Raw genomic sequence first — 21,770 nt, forward strand, 5'->3', positions numbered from 1 at the left:
ACTATGACTTTAGGCATTTAAACACCTTTGCAGATTTCCTGTCAAGTAGCTTTGTGTGGGCGTGAGTCCGAAAAACTGTTCCTTATTAACTATTTCTATTTCCACCTATTAACTATTTCAAACATCCACATGTAAAGGAATCTTAGACACTTGTACACACAATCCCCGTGTATACTCGTGTGTACTGATTCTTAAAGTGTCTAAGATTCCTTCACATTCTTGTCTTTCATTTTGGCCACTCTATTTTAACGCATCCTTCTATAATGATGATAAGTGCTGTCATCCATACACAACACAGTTTGTTTACATTTTAAAGAGCGCCTCTGCCCCCTGCTGGACAATCTGACATATGGCCTTCTGAGATGTGTGCATTTTTCACTTTATCATTACAGAAGTATCAGAATGTCGGAATACTTACAGTTCTGGATAAATTCAAACATAAATCTAGTAACATGATAACCTGGGATAACACATTAGTATACAAGGAACTTCCAAACGCATAAAACAGACTGCTTATGTTTAACTCTGACGTGCTGGCTTCAACTAGTCAAAAAGAAGTTGGACGTATTGCATAGTATTTCTGTGCTCGATACACTCCGCCGGTTTCGGAAAAATCGTTACGTTACAGCTTTTCTTAGTCACTTATTGGGTAATCTCTCGGAAAAGCATGCCCATGGCAAGATGAAAGAAATAGCCCGTCCATGCTTCAACCGATGAGCTATAGGAAGACCCACTTGCCATCAATATTGGCTGCGCTGTGTCAAGATTGGCTGTGCTTCGGGCCTGCAGCTGCAGCTCGTTGCGATAGTGAGAGGAGTTGAGGTGTGTTTGTTTGTTCACTGCATTTCAGTGATGGATGTTACATAAGCGGTGGATATAACGCTTTGAAACTGATAGATGCGAGACTTGAACCGCACACGGTAAGTGAAACGAAGTCATATGTTTGTGTTTTGTTGGCAATCGGCATGTACGTGCATAATGTAAACAACGCAAACTTATAGTGAAACAACCGTTATGCAGGGATAATGCGATGATGTATTGTGTGCTCTTGATTTAGTTACTTCCTCCCCCCGCACAACTTTCCAGGAGCTCGTTTGTTTTCTGAAATAATCGTACATCTTTTATAAATGTGATCAAACTAAATACTCTTTGAAGATATGAAGTATAATACACTACCTTATAAATGCTCAAGATTAATATGAGATTACCAGAAACTCAACATAATAAGCACGCTACAGAGTGCAGATATGATGAAGGTAAAAATGATGCAGAAGTGTGTACTATTTTACCAATTTATGGCCACATAAACATCAGACCGTGGTGATCACCTGACTGACTGATGGTCAGGTTTACATAAACACTCATTTCTACTCTAAACTGCCTGTCTGTGCCCCAATGTGTAGGTCAGGTTTCATGTGTGTAGTTTTCAAAGCATCTATTAGATTTCAAAGCCTTTTTATAGATGCAAGAATAAGCTCTATTCAAACAAAGTTACACTAATTCGTTTGTTTACATTGCTTATAAAAGCACACCAAAGAGATGATGTTTGGACCAACAGCCAGCGATAACTCAATGAAGGTTTAGATTAGTGAACAAAGCTTAAATTCATTTGTGGGGGGCAAATGTTGAGGTCAGTGTGTCTGGATTACCCCAAAAAACAGCTGCAAGCACTGTATAAACCGAAATATGTGTTTTAACACAAACTGTTTTAAGTGAAACTACTGAGGTCTAAAAAATATGTTGTTTATAAGTTGGGACACTCTCATTACACAAAACATATGTAACAAAATCATAAAACAGACATACATGCCTAAATGCATGCACAAATGTAAAAAAGGTCATATATTAGAATATCTCAATCCATTAAATTATACCGACAGTGTTGTGCACAATTCATACGTGCATTTTTATAAAACAAAACGTTTGCGCTGTTCACTGACCCTAAACACACATAATAACATTCCCAAGGTTACTAGTAACATTTTTACACAGCTCATCCAACAATTTATAAACATGATGCTTTCTAGAATGTAGCAAACATCTACTGTAACTATGACTAACTCAAACAAAAAGACAACTTTACCTTCGGATGGCCAAAACCAATACTTCCGACGGTACTTCATTTTTCTCAATCCACTCCCCATCATACATGGATGCAGTTTCCTACACATCAAATATTTTCAGCTTGCGGTGGGGGGACATCGAAACTCAACCAACCCCTGCCTATGACACCGTCTGGACCACTTTCCATTATTCCATTGATGGCATGTCGGAACTCAATAAAGTGAAACTGTTCGGGCACCTACCGGAGGCAATGCGGTGAAGAAGAGCTTTCCTGAGGCCAGAGCCCAGTAAATCCATTACTGTCCATCAGCAGGACTCCCACACACAGAGAGCCGGTTAAGAGCTGAAAGCGGCGTTTAAGACAGTGACAGAACCGTGGGGAAGGGTCCACGGGTTCCACAAAAGGACTGAAGAGAAAGCTGGTTGAGAAAGTGAAGCCAGGCTTCCTGTAGCTGAATAGTGGACAAAAATATCCACCGTCTCTGCTTCCTCTCTCTTTTCCTTTCTCTTTACCTTTACTTTAAAAACGACTCCTGATAAACAAATCATGCTTTGTAAGATCCAAATGAATTAACAATGAATGAAGGGTCGGTATTAAACAACCAGATAGACATGACTAATAGCTTGCAACACATTCCTATAGTGTGCATTGTGTTCTTGACAATAGCCAAGAAAGGAATTCACCACTTATAACATCAGAACCTGGGCAGGATTTTTTCTCAGACCGGACGTGCGTCAGTTTAAAAGACTATTGTTTTTGCACGCACACCTCTGTTTACAGACTCGCAATGCTTTTGGCCGTAGTCTCTATGACCAAAATCTGAGCAAATGTATCTACTTGCTTTGAAAACTAAAGAGTAAGTCATTTATACTTGATTGAATTCAAGCATGAGTGACCTTTTATAGTAAATTAACTGGAAAGGGGATTAAAAAATTGACATGAAAGTAATTTGATACACGAGAAAATAACAAAATAAAGTTTGGTTCGATGTTAAAGGGTTGTTCACCCGATAATAAAAATTCGCTCTTCGTTTATTCACCCTCATGTCAAGAAAACCTGTTTTTATTCTTGCTTCTGTGGAACACTTAGAAATGTCTAAGTGGTTTTGTGTCTATACAATGTAAGTCAATGGGATCCAATGTTCATCAACATATCATTTTGTGTTCTGCAGAAGATGAGGCAAATAGGTTTGGTAAGACATGGGGTAAAGGATGAAAAATGCTTCTTTTTGGAGTGACCTATCCCTTTAAAAGCACTTTTGACATTGGCAAACCATATTTGATGTTATACTGCCACCTGCTGGATTAAGTGTTATTGTGTCTTATCTCTCATGACGAAGGGGCTGTTATCTCTTTAAAACTATTATGCCGATCCTATATGGAAGCATAAATCTCAGTTATTGATGCTGTGTCAGTATGTACTGTAAATCATGTTGTCCATCTTAGTTTAAATGAACAATGTTGGAATGACTTCCTATTTCCTGTGGCAGGAGCCCAGCATCCTCCAACATGAGGCTAAATATTTACTGGAGCACAATAGAGGGCGTCTCCATGAGATAAATTCAGCACCGTACAATCTTATCTCTCAAATCGCAAACTACAGCCCAGAAACTCAAGAAAATCTGAACTATAACCAATAAACTCTGATGATATACGTCTGTTTCACTCGAGTTCATCCCCTAAAACAGGGATTTCCAAGCTGGGGTCCAGGGAGCCCCAGGGGGCCTCTAGGGGGTCCCCAGACAAATATCAGAAAAAATGAAAAACTAAATAGTCTACTGAACATTAATACTGTTTAATGTAGAAGAATTCATATTTCTAAGTGTTAGTCTATTCTTAAATGCAACATGCATGCATGCTTTCCAGAATTTGTAATTTTTTATCTTTACAGTGAGTTTCCTCACTACTATTTTTTCACTCACTGGGCTTTATAGTGTAGTCTTTGCAAAGAAGTAATGAAAAAGTTCAGAATATGCTTCCAAAACTACCCCAAATGACACTTATTTCTCTGCACACTAAATCTGAGAAAGTTGCTCCCTATGGGCCCTAATCTCTGTTCCTTCTGCTGTCTCTGTACACAATCCAACCCATTGTGTTAATCCTCTGAATACAAGAAGCCTTATGTTGGTTTTTTCTAAGAGAAAGTTGCAGTGAAAAGGCAAAAACATGGTTCATTTAGGCATACACACATCTTTTGCACCCCGTCCAGCCCAACAACAATGGCTTAACCGATGACATGAGTCTGGATCTGTTTGTTCCGACAATGGAAGACGAATCCAATCTGCTCAAAAGCAGCATTTATTTTCGTAATTCCATTTGGTGACACTGGAGGCACAGACACGACACACTTCCTAAAAAAGCATTTTTGGTCTGGCGGTGGCAAATAAACTCCCATTTTACTTTCAACCAACATGACTGCACAAGACCCTCTTAACTCTCTCACTGTGTTCCAGCAGTACAGAAAGAGATTGTGCAAAACCAGAGGAACCTCAATGGCAAGACCCACTGCAGTGCAGCCTCTTGAATAGATCCCAGTACCAAAGATTCTCTGTACTGACCATAGTGAATAGCCTGTCTGACAACTGAATATTGTATTACAAATAAATAAATGTACATAAATTGTTGACTGTTACGCCTAGCATTGAATTCAAATGCTACAATTTCCACAGAACTACAATAATTTCTCAAAATCTGCATGTTGGCATTGCAGGACTCTTTGGCACCATTTTACTTTGGTGCGTCGTGTCTCCATATTCTGTGAAAATATTTATAAAAAAAACCAAGAACCATGAAACAATGTAACAGGAATACTGTTGAAAATTCCATGTCTCTAAGCTATGAATTGCGCAACCACTCAGAGATGATGTCTATACTGAAAACACTTGACCAGTCGAGACTTGTTCAATCTCATTTCCTAGAACAGAGCTCTTCTCCGAGGTACAGTAGAAAAACTAAGCCTGGTTCGTATTCCAATGCATTTGACATATGGCTCCCGTGCTGTCAGACATTTAAACAACCCAAGACGTACACAAAACATTGCTTGTAAGGTTGCTCACCACTTCAAGAGCCCAGAACTCACCTGAGCATTCCTGGTATTCGACCTCCCCGTCCCCTGCGCACTTCTTGGGTTTGGACTTCCTCTTGATAGCGTTTCTCCTCATGTCACTCATGTTTTCTTTACTTCGTTCCAACATTTAAGACCTTGTTTGGAGCAAGCAACAGCCGAGTTGAGTCCTCGTTCACAAGCGCGATTTTTGTGCGCGGAGCATATCCAAAGCGCGGTCGTTTGCGGGATAAGAGTTTTCAACGACGTAGTGTTGCGCAATAACTCTCGCGTTTAGCGTTTCGTGAGATTATTTGACTAAACTTCGTGTTACGTCATGGCAACGCACTGTACGGAATATGATCGGTTTATCGGAGCGCGCCGCCGTCGAGAACACGCGCGCACAGACCGTATCACCGCCCTCTATAGCGGGATTGGTGCAGTCATTTCCTCTCTCCCATAACCTGCTATCATTTGAATTGACTCACCGAGCATGAACATCATACTTCATCATTTCCTATAGGATGCAACTTCCTTATGTTACCTGTCACAACATCAGGATTGCTCAATGCTGCTCACCAAACTCTTGCGTAAGGTACAATTGTTGATTATGGACATCGCAAACAATTAAAAGTTAAAGTGTAACCATTTAAAAAAAAGAATGTAAATATTTATTGTTACAATTTTAGATGATGGAATTAATCAATTTATGAATCTAATAGAGTTTATTTATATATGAGTTTCATTCCTTGCTGGAAAAACAAACCATCACATCAATTCTATTGATTTCCATTATGAACCTTTAGCTTTTCCAATAAAAGCATTACAGAATTATTTTGTGGTATGTTTTGGGCATTATTCCAATAGAATTAATTGGCCAGATAACATCCCAACAATAGAAACAGCATTTTAGTTTCCATTAAAACCAAAACAATTCCCATTATAACCATTAAGTCCGTTCCTTTTTTTATTGTGTTTTGGGCATGGGTTCTATTGTTTTTCAGCAGGGTTCACTGGTCCATTCCTGTAACTTGAGATAAGGCGTAAACATAGTTGTTAAAAGGTACACAAAAAGCTTTAATCCACACTTACAAAACCTTTTAGGAACACCGTTTCACACAAACAAGCACTTGGCATGTAATGTTTTAACGTTTTATTTCACAAAAAGCAAGGTGATTTAAAGTAAACTAGGAAACTTTTTGAAAATCATCTCAATGTCCCAATTTAAATGAATTCACACGGTCACTTATGACTGTGTACACAAAAATTGCTTTATCCATGCTTTATCCGGTAAACACCATGTATGTCCTAAAGTTATTCGGGTTAAGATTCAGAAGATTCAGACAAATTTAGCTCTGCAGTGTAGTAAATAAACCAGTTGCTTCATACTCAAATTATACTGCTTGGAAATGCTTTAAAGGAGACAAATATAACCTAAACCACTATTTAAATGGTTTAGAAAAGAGAATAAAGAACAGGAGGCTGGAAAAGATGTGAATGACACAATTGATCTTGCATCCTTCTCCATTGTTACATCTTTACAATTAGCGCATGGTTTTGCTTTAAAAGTGTACTACAGTTCTTCAGACACTCTCTGTGTATGTGTATTCTGTCGGAGTGAAAATGTGTTTTGTGGTTACCGCTGTATTAAACACAATCACATCTGACATCTCTCCTACTGCTGGTACAAATCCCAAATGTTTGTAAAACAGATGACCAAATAACTGTTTCATAATGCATAGGCTATAATGCATTTGTGCTTTACACAGTGGACAAAGCATTACTACATAACTTTAAGACCAAATGGACAAAGAAACAGATTGTATACTGTCATACAGTAAACATGGCTTGTGCTGTTTTTGGAGCAGAACTGAAAGTAAACCCACGTAATTTAGCTCCCTCAAATAGTCAAATACTTGCCTGATCTGACATCACTTCAGCATGTTAGGTATTAAAATAATCTTTGTGCATTGCAATAAACCATTTAACTGCTACAAAATAACATAGGAGACCTTAACATAAATACACTTGTTTGTTTTTCTTCTGAAAGTTAAACACAACCATTAGTTGAGCTGTTATGAGTCTGAATACTGTAATGTATGTACGGGGTTGATTCAATAAATACTTGAATACTCAAAATCTGAAAGCGTATTTTAAAGTAGACTGTAAAATGGTCAAATGTTACGACCACAACAAACTTGTATCCAATTGCAAAAGCAAGAAACAATGAAATATAACGCTTTAATTGTTTAAAAGGTAAATAAATATAACAATACATAGATAAATAAGTGAATATCATTACTTTTCATATTGCTTTTATGTTACTCTGGGTGGTAACTTGTTTCTTTCACAATAAGCACTGACTAATTCATCCAATGCATGGATGGGTCTTTGTGTTTGAGGGTAAAATAAGGCCCCTCAAGGATCACACAATAAGAATAAGTTGATGATTTGCTGAGGGATGATGTGCCCCGCCCCCCATCAGTGATCCGCCTTCTGTGTGTACGAAAGGATAGGCCATTGATAGATGTAAGAAGTCTCCAAGGACTTCCCTTTTGATTGACAGGAGCTAGGGGCCAAAAAGATGAGAGTGATGGGCCATACATTTGAAAGGGTCACATGGAAGTCTGTATCTGGCCGCAGATGTCTGGTCCTCCCGAGATAACACATTTGGACTACTGAGGTCCGCATAAAAAGGAAGAAAAAGCAAACATGACTGTAAGCCGTGTGAAATGTTCAAATCCAGAGATTGTAACAATGATTAGAAACAATGCATTACTGGTGACATACTGTAAATAATTCAAAAACATAAAAACACACTTGACAATCACACAGAAGGACACGTGCAAAAGCAAGCAGCTTTGAGACAAAGTATAAACATCAACATGGAAACAAAGGATTGTTGTCTTCATTTGACAACTTAGGAGAGGCATCAACACAGTATGTTTGCATGTGGCTGCGAAGCCATATGCTGACTGTGTGCAGAATTATTGAAAAGTGTGAGCAAGACTCAGAAAATCTAAGAGACAATGCGTGACAAAGTGCAGTGTTGTAGGCATGATGCTTCTATAAGTGTGATATCTTTCAGATCTTGTGAGAAACAAAAGAGCGAGTTCCTCTGAAGGCGGGTTACCTGTGGCCTGTGGATGCCCCCCCGTGCCTCAGTTGTGGGGAGGTGGGCGGTACTGAAGCAGCAGACTGGTGACAATCTAAGAGAAACTGATAAATTAGATATATAGAGGCGTGACAGTCAAGGACACACAGATGGGTGCAAAGATCAGATGTGAGATGTGAAAGCGAGACAGACTGAAAGTGGTGGGGTGTGACAGGGTGTTCATTTCAAGCAGGAAGAAACTAAGTCAACTTCTAGATCTTTCGAGGCTGACTTTATATACAGTGGCCCTAAAAGAGTAATTATAATCTTTCCAAACCAATTGCAATTCCTTAAAATAAATAGAGTTTGACCTCGATAGTAAGCTGAAGGTCATTTTTTAAATGCCAAAGAAAAATGAAATGAGAAAATGGCGAGCATATTTTCTTTGCAGTTGTCCCTTGACAAATCTAATGCAATGATATACATACATTTTAAAGAGACCGTTCACCCAAAAATGAAAATGTGTCAAGATTTACTCACTCTCTAGTTTGGTTAATCACAAAGAAATGTATTTGGAAGAACGCTAGCAACCGAGAGGCATCATTGACTGCCAAACTAGAAAAATGTAAATGATATACAAAGGTGCCTCAGAACTGTTTGCTTTCCTATATGACTCAAAATATCTTCTTTTGTGTTAAACATAACAAAGAATATACAAAGATTTTTGGTCAATGATGCCCCAGAAATGTCAGCTGCTAACATTCTTCCATATATCTTTCTTTGTGTTCAACACAACAAAGCCTCGAGTTGTTCATATCTTTATACAATTCTGAGTAAATCATTGCAGTATTTTCATTTTTGTGTGAACTATCCCTTTAAATGAGTTTAGCATGTTTGATAGTTTAAGGGCCATTGTCAGTGTCATCAAATTATGAGCCAGCAATACACATCCAGTCAATTATATTTGCATTAATTTACATGAAATGCTAGATATTAGAATGCAGATCCGTGGCCAGCCTATTGAAAGTGTAGGTTCTTTTTTTTTTAAGTGGACCTTTTTGCAGTTTTTCTCCTCCTTTTGTATTTCATTATGAGGTTTAAATACTTCATTTTGGTGACCTTTTATGCACTAATTTGTGCTGGATTAGCTTGTCTGCTGGTATCTGAACGAGCACACTTTTTGATGCACCTAAAATATTTATTGCATTGTTGTCAAATTGCTTCCTCATGTAACACTTTTGTCAGTCCATACACAGTTCATAAGTTTAAAGACCACACTAACAACAGAATAGATCTAATGAACTTTACTGAAATATTAATAATAATTCTTCTCATCATAATTCCTTGACTCTCTGTCAATGACTCTTTGCTTGCTGTATTTGTCTTGACACTTATGGACTTAGTACACTGGTCAGTTCCAATCTTCTTGGGTGGAATTTGGAGAATATGTTCACAGCTTCATCCAGGTTGACTGCCATGTCATAGTGTATGGCATCGTAAATCAATTAACATACTAATCATTCCAGATAATTTTCCTCAAGCGGTCTGCTTTGAAGTTCCAAAGGAGAAGCATTTCCATTTGCTCCAGTCTGCCGGTATTGACCATTCACAAAAGTCGATATTGCACGGCCAATATCACTGAATATCCCACTATGTTTTATTATTATAATTACGGCTATTATGCTATTATATTGTAGACTATTGAGTGTATAAAATATTGAAATTCTTTTAATAAAAAAAAAATATATATATGTATAACCCCTCCCCCTTATCATTCAGAGACGTTGCTTTGTGGACCTTTGGCAGTGAGGGGGGGTTCGTTCGAACCACCCAACCCCCCCCCTGCCTACGGGCTTGGAATGAAAGGAAAACAAGTTTGAAGGGTAAGTGGTATATAAGCAGAAAAATCTATAAAGCCCAGAATAGGGTTCAGCCATGAAAGTCTTATATTGTGTCAAGCAATATGGACTAATAAAAGGTGTGCATATAAACATACTGCATACACTGTACGTGTGACAAGACAACATGATGAAGAAATCTGCAGTGTTTCATTTCCGTGCCACTAACAGCACCAAACAGAATTGCACAAATAATGCTGCATATCTGACAGATGTTTCATGCCTACCCGTAGAGCCATCTACTATCATGTCATTCTGGATGTACGAGACCTGCCATATCATGGATGCTTTAAGGAACACACCACCTAGCGTGTCCCATTTGTTTGAAATGAGAAATAATGCAGCTTTTAAACATAAAAGTTGATGCTTTCACGTAAGAACAAGCATACGCATAGCATTCCTGGAGATTACGATTAGTCGCAATTTGCTTGTGATGCAATAAAAAGATGCAGTGAGCAGTGACATTCTTCATACAGCTGACAATTATACTTAAAGCATCAGAATTAATAAATATTTTGTTGATTTACACTTTTAAACTGCCATAAATTGTGTCGGGTTAAGGAGTGTGATATGAGTGTCATATGATAGGCCATGAGCGAGAAACATTTGACAGGTTGAGTGATGAGAATTATAGAAAAGATAACATATTGAAACACTGACACCTGCTGCCAGAGAGTGGAGTCACACATTGCTTATTTACAGTACAGGCACATTTACAGTTTAAGGAATTGTACATTAAAAAACGGGTGCTTATCGCTGTCAACTATAAAAAATGGTCTACTTATGATACTCAAAATGTTAATTCAATGTTAAATATTCCTTCAAACTACATCGATTCAAATATGAGGTGAACGAGAGCTTTTTCATCCTTTGTGTACAGGGGTCTTGATAACACGGATGCTGAGAGGAACAGACTGGTTTCCATCCCGGTTACACAAACACAATCTACTGAGTTATGCATCTTTAAAGGCATAGTTCCCTTTCCCTTTTTAAAATAAAATCTTTTGAAGAATGTTGCTAACTAAATAACATGGAACCCTATTGACTTCCACTGTATGGACACAAAACCTCTGAAACTTATATCTTCCTTTGTGTTCCACAGAAGAAAGATTAATATTTGAAACGACACATAGGCGAGTCAACGATGACAGAACATTTATTTTGAATCGGATCCACCAATAAACCTTACATCTACATAAATGGTGCATTGGTCAGTCACGCACGAGCCAAGCTAACACATTTGTTCTTCTTGACCGCTAATCCTGTCAAATGCTCTTTGGCCCACGGCTCTTTGCCAGACATAAAGAAAGACATATTTGAAGCGTCTACTGTGGCTCTGTACTTATTGGTATGCTGTAGCCGGGCAGCGGGTGGCATGTCCTGCAGTGCCATATGCCGTATCCATGAATACAAATGCTTTCTCTGGCTGCACATTGAGCTCATCTGAGCATGGCAAAACAATTCGATTTGGATAGTTTAATGTGGTTTCGATTTTAGATTCTTAGCGCATCATCAAATCCTATTTTATATTGTAAACACTTTTTAAAATGAAAACATGGAGGTTTGTTTTAGGAGCTACTGCTAGCTGATATACCTATGGTTGCAGCTGGATGGAGCTGTAGATACGTCAGATTTGACATCTGACCAAAAAATACATCTGCAGAAAAATAAATAAGAGACCATTTTAAAATTAGTTTGAGTTTTTCTGAATTTACTATATATAGGTAGCCTATATGTTTAGGTAAAATGATCACTTTTGTTTCATTCTTTGAACTACTAGCAATATTTATCCTAAACTTCAAATAAAAATACTGTTTCTATTTGCATTTATTTGCAGAGAATAAAAACTTGCGAAACGGGTCGAAATAACAGTAAATATACGCTGTATTTTCTCAGACCTCAAATACTGCGAAGAAAATATTAACGATTAAGCAATACAACATTAAAAAATATTAAAATATTAAGTTAATATTAACTTTTAAGCAATACAACATCACTTTTTTTACATATATTAAGCAAAAAGTTCAAACTTTTTTTTTCATGCGTCTTGTAATGCTGTCAGTCTTTCACATCGCTGTTGGATGACTTGATGTCACTCCTGAGGTTTGATTTTGTTGACTTTCAACAGACACTGGACCGGGATGGCCACAATACATCTAAAATGCTCTCTTAAATTTTTCCATGGCTGTAAATAACAGATTGACATGCAGAATGCAGCACCGATTTCACCAAGCCATGAAACGAAAGCATGCAAGCAGGAATGATATTCTGATAAGATTTAAATAAAGACACGCCCCACTGAATACCTGTTTTGCATTACTGAATAATTCTTTTAATATGGTCCATACACACTTTCTTACTTCTTAACTTAGATTCGTACAGAATGCATGCGAAAAACTGTTTTCTTGGTCAGGCCACAAAAAAGACATCAAGGCTAATTCCAAATCTTTGATTTCATCTTATTTTAATAGAATTTAGACAGAATTTATTCTTTTAATTGCTGCACAGGACCCAAATAAACCAAGATTTAACAAAACAGAATCCAGTCTAGTTGACATTAAAAGGACCTAAATTAAAAGCAGTCTCCAAATACATCCCTGAGTTGAACCATACACAGCCATCATCACAATATATGGAAACCAGTCTGTCCTCAGCCCTGTCACCTACTGAGGGTTTCTGGGAGCGACTGCAGAGTTTCTCAATGTCCCTGAAGATGTGAACTGAGTCACGGTGGTGTGCACATGAGATCTCAATGAGTGCGGCGACAGATGGCGTGCGCTCAGGACAGGGGAACGATAAGGTGACGTAGGAGTCGATCTAGGGACGTGAACATCAGACGAACGCTGTGGGCTGTGGCCAGAGTCTCTGCTATGAACGACAAAGAAAAACGGCTGGGCTGAGGGGCTCCAGGTAGATGAAGCAGGATTGTCCAGCAAAGGTGAGCTACCGGCTGATGCAAGGGGATAAGAAACTGGTGCGGTGGGGCTGGGTGGAGCGGTTAATGCGTTTCGTTGACTTACTTTTTGAGGGCTTCTCCTGATTCGTGGCACCTTCCCTCCGCGGCTGCGGCGGGTCTGCTCGTGGTCGAATTCCAGGTCTTCAAGCCGCTGGGTGAGAGCGAGTTTCTGCTGAATGGCCATACGGAGAAGCGAGTTCAAAGTCTTCTTTTCATCTTCGGCAGCTGCCAGCTGCCTCTGCATCTCGTCGAGTTGAGTAACATACTCATCACATCTACAGAAAGAGAGATGTAAAGTTGTTTTTTACAGCATAAAAGTCAATCACCTAGAATTATGCCTAACTCTAATTTCATTGTGGAGTTTAAGGTCAATTTAACTTTGTGGGATAAACTGGACGTTTCGTCACATTGTTAGCCAGCGATCAGACATTCACTGACAACTAAAAAACTGAAAAGTGTGCAGTTGAAGAAAAATGTATAGATAAGACATTTTGTTAAGATAAAAAGATGCTTCCATGTCAAAAGTTTGGACACACCAATATATTTTATATTTTAGCATCTTCAAAGTAGCCATCCATGGATTGGAATTAGTATTTGCAAAATCGTCCTCTTGGCATTTTATCATTCAGCTTCTTGAGGTCTAACCCTGGAAAGTAAAGAGTTCCCAATCTATTCAGGGCTATTATTGGCCGTTTTTCTACATTACTTGGTCTAAGTCATCCATTTAATTTTTTTTAACATTTTTGCTTTCTAATTAAATTGATATTGGTACTTTATAAAAGTACAGTCATTTCAGATTAAAAGAGTTTGAAGATCATTAGAAACATTTCAGTCAAGTGTGTCCAAACTTTTGACTGGTACTCTCCATATACCTAACATTATGATGTTAACGACTACCGATACTTTTAAAAAATGTGAATCAATAGACAATACTTTAAACAATGCTGAATTTCTAGATCAAGTCTGTAGAAAAAAAGAATGTTTAACAAAGCCTGTTTCAAGAAAGTCATCATTTACTCGCCCTTTTGTCTGCACAATCAAAATCAGATATTTTAAATAATGTTGGTAACCGGTACCCGTTCACTTGCATTGGTTTTGTACCCAGACAACAGAAGTGAATAGGTACTGCTGTTGTTTAGTTACCAACATTTTTTTAAATATCTTATCGTTATCGTTTTTGTTCTGCGGAAAAGACTGGAATGACAAGAGAATGATGATTTCATTTCTGGGTGAACTATCCCTTTAAGTGCAGATTTCTGTTAAGTGCACCTTGTGGCAAACATCGCTCTCAGTGAGGAAAAGGTGGCCGCGTCTTCCTTGAGAGCCTTCAGTTCATTTCTAAGCTTCATCATTGTCTCCACCACCATGGTCTTCTCATTCTCATATTTACTCTTCAGGTGAGCCAAAGCCACTTCTGCAGTCTGAGGACATATATGAACAAACACATACAGTAAAGAACTCAAAGCTTTGGATTTAAAACACAACATAAGTGTTAGCACTGTCTGATGTCTTCTACATTACCTGTTTATTGGCTTTAAGGAGAAGACGCAAAGTGGCAATCTGTTCTCTTTTGGTGCTTAAGAGAGATTTGAACTTTAAGATTTCCTCCATGCAGGCCTCCTTGTCTTTGTCCAAGATGGGCGCCAACTCTTGCACTGCAGCTCTCTGCCTGGATAGCTGGAGCGAGCAGTTTACGGCCTTCTGCAGATGCTTGATCTGGTCACGGATGATGGCGTTAAGGTTGTAGATATTCATGGGCTCCTTGCGGAGATCTCCGGTTTCTGGCGTATGGGATGCTGAGAGCAAAACGTTGACTGGGGAACCAAATGGGGTTTTGTGGGGACTCTGACTTCCCGCCTCCCCTTTCGATCCATCTCCCAGGGGTTCCTTCGATGGGGATTCTTGAGGGCTCTTGGACATGTCTGAGGAGTTGACCGCAGCCAGACGGCGAGCTAAGCGTGGAGAAAGCAGGGCTCTCAGGTCATCCGTGCCTTTGAGACTTCCACTACGTGTGACCCTGCTCTGACGGTAGTAGTCTAGCATGACCCGGTTTGGCGTCTCGTTGTTGCACAAGCAGACGTGATGGTACAGCTGAGCAAGTTCTTCACTGAATGTAACCAGCTCATCCTGAGCTGCGTTCAACATGCCGTTACTCTCGCTCGCCGTTCCCAAAGCACTCCGAAGCTCCGCCTCCAAGTTGCTAATCCGCTCTCGGCCCTCACGGAAAGATTTCTCCAAACGCTTCACCTGAGCTTCCAGGGCCTCGACCGTCCCATCGCTGCGGTTGCACTCTTCTGATTGGCTCTCCACAGACTGGTTATACTTTTCCTTTAAAGCCTTAAGCTCTGCCTTCAAGTCGATGACCTCTGTCACGGCGACTTGATATTTGCACTCTAAGAGCTCTATGCCGTTGATGTCTGTCTCACAGCAACCGTTGAAGGGCCCGTCACCTTTTTCAGTTTCCTCCTTGTCGCTGTGGAGATGCTTCATTGTGTTGACATCTTCCGTGAGGCGGTGAACACGCATGTGCTGCTCCGATAAAGCACCCTGTGTGTGCTGCAGTTGGGTTTGAGACTCCTGCAGGTTGGTAAGCAGAGATGCCTTTTCTCTCTCCACCTAGTGAACAAGATGTTACTTTGCTAGTTAGTAAAAACAAATAATTAATTTGCATTTCAAAGCATAGGTGTCTTTTGCAAAGGAAACGGTTGGTATCCCCATTAATGAAAAAACAACAACAAAAAAAGTGTTGAGCATCATCAGTTTAATTTTATTTTATTAGGGTTTCCGTGGTAAAAGCCCTATACGCCAAGCTGAAGAGGACTATGTTGTTTTTTTATTTGGCTAATAAGTGAATTAAATCATGAAAAAAAACTGACTAACCATTTCACTATAGAAAATATGCCAAAATGGAAAATACCATTAAATTGTTTCAATTTAATTTTCAGTGACAATGCACCACCCCTGTCAAATGGAATAAAATACAATTGGTTATTTTCAATAGAATCTTAAGACATAGCTGCGAATATTAAAATAAAAGAATTTCATTTCCAATTTGGCACATATTTTGCATACATTTTTTATAATTATATTTTGTATCAGTTTTTATCGTCATGTTTTTTATTTATTTATATTTGGAAGGAAAAACTAATTCCTGTCATTGGGCATTTTGTTAGCAGCTGAAAGGTTGTTGGTTTAGTTCCCAGGATACATGTACACTGCTATAACATTCAAGGTTATTATAGTTTACTAAAACTATTACACACTCCTGTTAATTGAGATCAAATAAAATACTGGCCTAAATATTATTTGAAAAACAAACTAAACTAAAATTGTTTCCTAGCAATAAACTGAAATGAAGGTTCAGGTTTAAGATAAAATATTAAGTGAAAATTATTAAAAACTATAATATATATTTTAAACATAATATAAATAATTAATAAATAATTAATAATTCAATGCCAAAATCACATAAAAATATAAAATAAAAGCTAATTCAAAATATAAGTAAAACTTCAGTAAAACTTATAATGATTCTGATAGCTCGCGTAAGATGAAAATGTCTTTAAAATGTATAAATGTAAACAACTTAAGAACAATGGAACCACATGGAATATTCACTTTATTATATATACAGTAACTGTACAGATGAGATGTGATGCTGGTGTTATTGTGTTGGCTTGCTTGTCACAACTTTAGCATCATCGCAGACATGTGATTCTTGTCATTGAGCTGAAGTGCTGTTTAATTGCTTTTTGATCAGTCACTGTATTAGAGACATCAGCCATCTCTAACGCCCAAGGCTGAGAAAGCAAAACCCTATCGATTCCTTACTGGAGGAGATCCAAGAAGAACACAACAAAAAAGGAAACATTTAAACAGTGAACAGGGTGGCTTGGTTTTAGTTTTTGTCTGGATAAATCAATCCCAGGTAAATAATTTGTTACACTGAAGAAAATAGATAAAAGTGTGTGTGTGTGTGTGTGTGTGTGTGTGTGTGTGAGTATATGAAACAAAAATGGATTATGAGAGACAGGGAAACTCATTTGGGCAATAGAGATCAACAATAGGCTCTTGGCTATGTACTTGATGGCTGCGGCAGCTAAACAAACATCCACATTCCCTGTAAGAGACACAACATGTTATATCTTATGTTTCAGAAAATATATCCGTTTATACTACATGAGTAAATTTATGCGCGTCATCACTGCATTATTTTCATTACGTGTGAATGGACAGGATTATCAGATTGTTTATTATGTTATCCTGTTTATTGTGTTTTATTGTTTTAGTTTATGTTCTTTTGTTTAGCTGTATTATTTTAGTTATTATGGCTACTACATCTCCTTTTGGAACCAAACTCTTCATATATATAATTTATGAATACCACAAGTTCACTGTTATCAGTAACTATTGATCACAAACGCACCCTGTTTTTTCTTTAATCAGCCGATTGGTCCCTATGTTTCTGAATCCTCCATGGCAGATCTTCTATTCCTGTACCCTGCTGTCTCAATGAATACGCCCGTGGCGCACGCACACATCACTGTGTCCTGCTTTTACAGCGACTGCCACAAAACACTCGCTCATAATTTTGACCGAACTGACAGAATCTTTCTCCCACTGCACAAAGTGCCACATACCATCACTCCACTTCACAGTAACACACTGTTTTGTGTCTTACAAAAAACTACAAAGACATTGATTTGGCATCCAAAGCAAAGCCTAACACAATGGTCTACCAGTTAAGATACAGGAAAGCTTGAGATACTGTAGGTCAAGTGATAGATTATGGTTTGAGATCTGTGACTATCAAGGGACAAATATGTGCCTTCAATCCCTAATCTAAAGCCTTTCACTCAGCACTAGCCCATACATGTAAATAGCTAGTTTTCCCCAAGCACTCTGCATCAATGTGTTTTTCTGGGACTATCTGAACATAATTCTTTTTTTGGAATAAATATTTAAAATTAGGATTTTCCTACTCTTTTAAAATGTTGTTGATATTTCTAAAATGTTTCTCCTTAGCTCTTGTGTTTTTAAAACCAGTTGCCAACAAGCACCATCTTTTTTGATCTATTCACAAAACTTTCACGGCCCCCAGAATATTTTGTTTCATGAATATGCAAACATTTTATTCATCATGCAGAATTTAAACATGTTTATAGACCATACACTTGTTTTTGGAGACGTGTAACAGCACACCTTCTGTTCAACATCAACAACATGTCAAGTTGGAAAATGGCATCGATGGCAGGGAAGCGTGTCAGAAATTACAGAAAATCTGGTCAATGCCGTCGAATAAAATAATTAGAGAGTAAACCTGTAAATTGTTTGAAAAATATATCATTTAAATACAGACCAGATTTGATGAATTTGCACCCTTCACTCCAGCGCCTTCCATATTTTATGCCCTTGTATCATGTGACTAACCTGCTGGAGCTGTTGTTTGAGTTTCTGCATCTCAGACAGGTTCAGTTCGCTGAAGAGATCAGACACGGGGTGAAGCACCTCTCCTTTCCTGCCTCCAGCTCGCTGGAATTCTCCATTCAGCTTCAGTGCGTGCCCATTGCACTCATTACATCGGTTACTATCCTCATTGTTGGGACTAGTCCCAGAGGCAGAGATGCCATTGGTCGCAGCCTCCTCTGAGAACTTCAGCCCGTCCACAGCAGAGATGGCCAGGTGGTTGTTGGGTCCATACACGCAGTCTGTGAGGCTGAGATGGTGGGCTAGTTCCTTCCTCAGGTTGTTCTTCTGTTCTCTCTCGCTCTTTAGAGCATACAAGGCCTCGTTTAACTGGCTATCAGAAATGTCTTTCAAACGCAAGGCGTCCTCCAGCTGGCTGTTGAGCAGCAACGTCTCCTCCTCCAGAACTTTGATCTCGTGCTTTAAACCCTCATATTCCACCTGCGAATCGATGAGGAATGACAGAGATTGTGAATGGGCACAAATGCGAAAACTTTTCATCTGAATGTCAAAGCAAAAAAGAGGTTAGGTAGTGTAAAAGTACAACCAGGGGGCATTTCCCCCTAGATTTGTCTTGGGCCCCTTCAAAAATATCCAGCTGACAATTTAAATACAAAAAAATTAATATAAAAATACTTCATAGATACCTATTTGTGTGATCTATTAAATAATCTATACTTTTCATAAACATTTTTTCTATGGAATACTAATTATAAAATAAATATGATTACCGAAATTATTTAGAAACAATGCATGTAATGAACTGTGATTTCATATCTACAAAACCAAAATATATGATTGTCCCCTCAGTAGAGATAACCTAGTAGCGGGACTGAATACAACCACTAAACTTAAGTACCTCGACTGCGTGTAAACCAGTACTTTTATGGATGACGGACATTACGAATAGCAGATATACAATCAAGAGCAAAGATGGACCCTTGTTATTTAATACTAATACTAATACTACTCTTGTACATTTTTCTCTTTCTTCCTGTAAAGCTGCTTTGAAACAATGAAACATTGTGAAAGGCACCATATATATAAAACTGAACTGAATTAAATTAAACAAAGGATCCAGAATTATGTAAAAAAATGACAGAAACAATGTTTTTACAGTAGTTATTAATTCAAGATAATGTAGCTGAATGCACATGTGTGTATACCTGATTTTGTTTGAGTGCTGACACTAGTTTCTGTAAAGTGATGTTCTCCTCCTCCAGTTCAGTGTAGTCCTGCAGGAGTCTGGTCTCTCTGAACTTATACTCTCTGGTTTCTTCTCTCATCCTGTTCCTCTGAAGCTCCAACATCTCATTGTTCTGAAAGAGAATAAAGACCCATATAAAAACTATTGGCTGTATGGAAAGTATGACCTAATTTCAAAAGAAAGAGTGATATCTATTAGAGCTGAACATAATGTAGTTCCAACTATACATTAGTGTTCAAAACACACAAGACTGAGGAACCAATGGCTGCAAGGAAATAACAAAGTAATACTGTAAATCTTACATTTAATTGAGAGAAAGAGTATTTATAAAGTATTATAAAAAACTTAATTCAGAATCGATGATAAATAAATCAGCTGTCAAATGTTGATTAAAAGAAATGTGGGTTAAAAGTTGCTCAAGTCTGCGCTTCTTCCTCACAGTTCATTCTATAAAGGAAAGCCACTGCAAAAGCATCTTTAATGGATGAAACAGAATGTGACATACACAACAACAACATACTGTAAATCTCCATCCAGCATCCTTAGATTATAAAAGTTTAATCAATAGCGACAATAGAGAGAAATAATGGAAAGGCAGTGCTAATCCTTCGAATAGTTTACTAGTGTAGTCAAAAACGAAACAGAAATCAAATAGAACAAAAGCATGTTAGAACGAACAGAATGTTAGAAATGAATCAGGAAGCTATTTAGAGATTTAGACAATTAATAGACAATTTCAACTCATAATAGTATAAGACCGAATGGTTTTACAAACACCACAGTGCATCTTAGGATCTATTGTAATAATATTGAGTAATAGACTGTTTTATCGGACACACACGCCTGGATGGAAGATAACTGCTGGAGCTGTTGTTTGAGTTTCTGCATCTCAGTGAGGATTTGTTTATTGGTCTGGCTAGTGGATAATAACATAACTTTTTATTCATTCATGAATTTTGTTGTATGTTCCTTTTATTAAATAAACAACGGGTCATCTAACTTTGTCGCATTTAAAGAAACCGTAAGGAACATTGACAGCTAGTGGTTGAGCTTGTTATCGCAATCTAAATTCAAAATATTGGAGGGGCAAGTTTAGCCAAGTAAGGGTTCTTCTTTTGCTTGTTAACAGAGATAATCTACAGGCACTCTATTATTTGGAGATGTATATTATTATTCTTAGGAATACATGTTGTAATATTTAATGCTTTAAGGCACTAAAAACAGCTCCCCAGGAATCTTGTGGCAACTTTTGAGCAAAGAACACTCACATTTGTTTGCAGGTTGTAAAAATCTAGTTCAAACCATGCACACAGTGTAGAAGTGCTGATAAAAGAAATATGGAATAGAGGTGAAAATTAAGCCAGCTCTGGAGAACCCACAGATTTACCGCACAGAAATCGCATGGCTCTTTAATCCACTTCACTTTCACATAATTTACTGAAATCATACTCTATTTAACACACCATTTACTTTGACTAAGCATGCAATATTTTCCCAGTCGCTTTTCCTCTGACGGCGCAAAGATATTGATTATAATTCCTTCAGCCTAAGCTGTTCTTACCTGATACTCATCATCCAACGATTACGCCTCTCAAAATGGAAAAAATAGGATCATACATCGTCCTGATCTACATTAGTTTGCCCGGCCTGACAAATGAACTTCCTGTGAGCTAAGGTATTGATTACTGTATACCCCAGGTCTCCCAGAGAATGTAATGTCGCGTTTTCAAAGCTCTGTTGTGCCGTCTGATTCAAAGTCCAGGGGATTACTGACCAATTATGTTCCAGTGCTGCGCCGTCACAGTGGTGATCATGCGGGGCATTTCTCTTATGCCCCAGCTTAGCCATGGATTTGCCCCTACAATGGGATCTGGCGACAGTGTATGACCCTCTGCTTCCAGTGTCCTCAAACTGACCCGCTGACCTCATGACCTTGACAAATTTTCAACCACAATAAAAATGTTCAATGCACAACATGACAATCTCGTCGTACTTTGGTACACAAATACAAACCGACCTCTCCGAGTTCCAGCATCAGGGTG

The 21,770-nt window shown here is 38.2% G+C and overlaps 2 protein-coding genes across 4 annotated transcripts in view; both read right to left on the reverse strand.

Annotated features, from left to right (window-relative positions):
* fgd4a (FYVE, RhoGEF and PH domain containing 4a) overlaps positions 1-5,619 on the reverse strand; it is a 32,517-nt gene extending 26,898 nt beyond the window's left edge. The window contains exon 1 of one of the 3 annotated variants that reach the window (XM_079465638.1): positions 5,144-5,619. In XM_079465638.1, coding sequence (XP_079321764.1) covers positions 5,144-5,258 — 115 coding nt within the window. In that variant the 5' untranslated portion in view covers positions 5,259-5,619. Of the gene's footprint in view, positions 1-2,306; positions 2,427-5,143 lie in introns of those variants that run through there. The other 2 variants (XM_079465641.1, XM_079465640.1) reach the window with 2 other exon arrangements.
* Positions 5,620-6,239: 620 nt separating this feature from the next.
* Positions 6,240-21,481, reverse strand: bicd1a (bicaudal D homolog 1a). Its single transcript, XM_079465647.1, has 8 exons — positions 21,290-21,481; positions 19,688-19,840; positions 18,486-18,962; positions 14,577-15,671; positions 14,325-14,476; positions 13,120-13,330; positions 8,241-8,316; positions 6,240-7,785 (listed from the first exon to the last, which is right to left on the reverse strand). The coding sequence occupies exons 2-7, from the start codon at positions 19,829-19,831 to the stop codon at positions 8,269-8,271; spliced, it is 2,127 nt and encodes a 708-aa protein (XP_079321773.1). The 5' UTR covers positions 19,832-19,840; positions 21,290-21,481; the 3' UTR covers positions 6,240-7,785; positions 8,241-8,268.
* Positions 21,482-21,770: the final 289 nt, after the last annotated feature.

Source organism: Barbatula barbatula (genome assembly GCF_947034865.1).
Source record: "Barbatula barbatula genome assembly, chromosome: 10".
Taxonomy (NCBI): domain Eukaryota; kingdom Metazoa; phylum Chordata; class Actinopteri; order Cypriniformes; family Nemacheilidae; genus Barbatula; species Barbatula barbatula.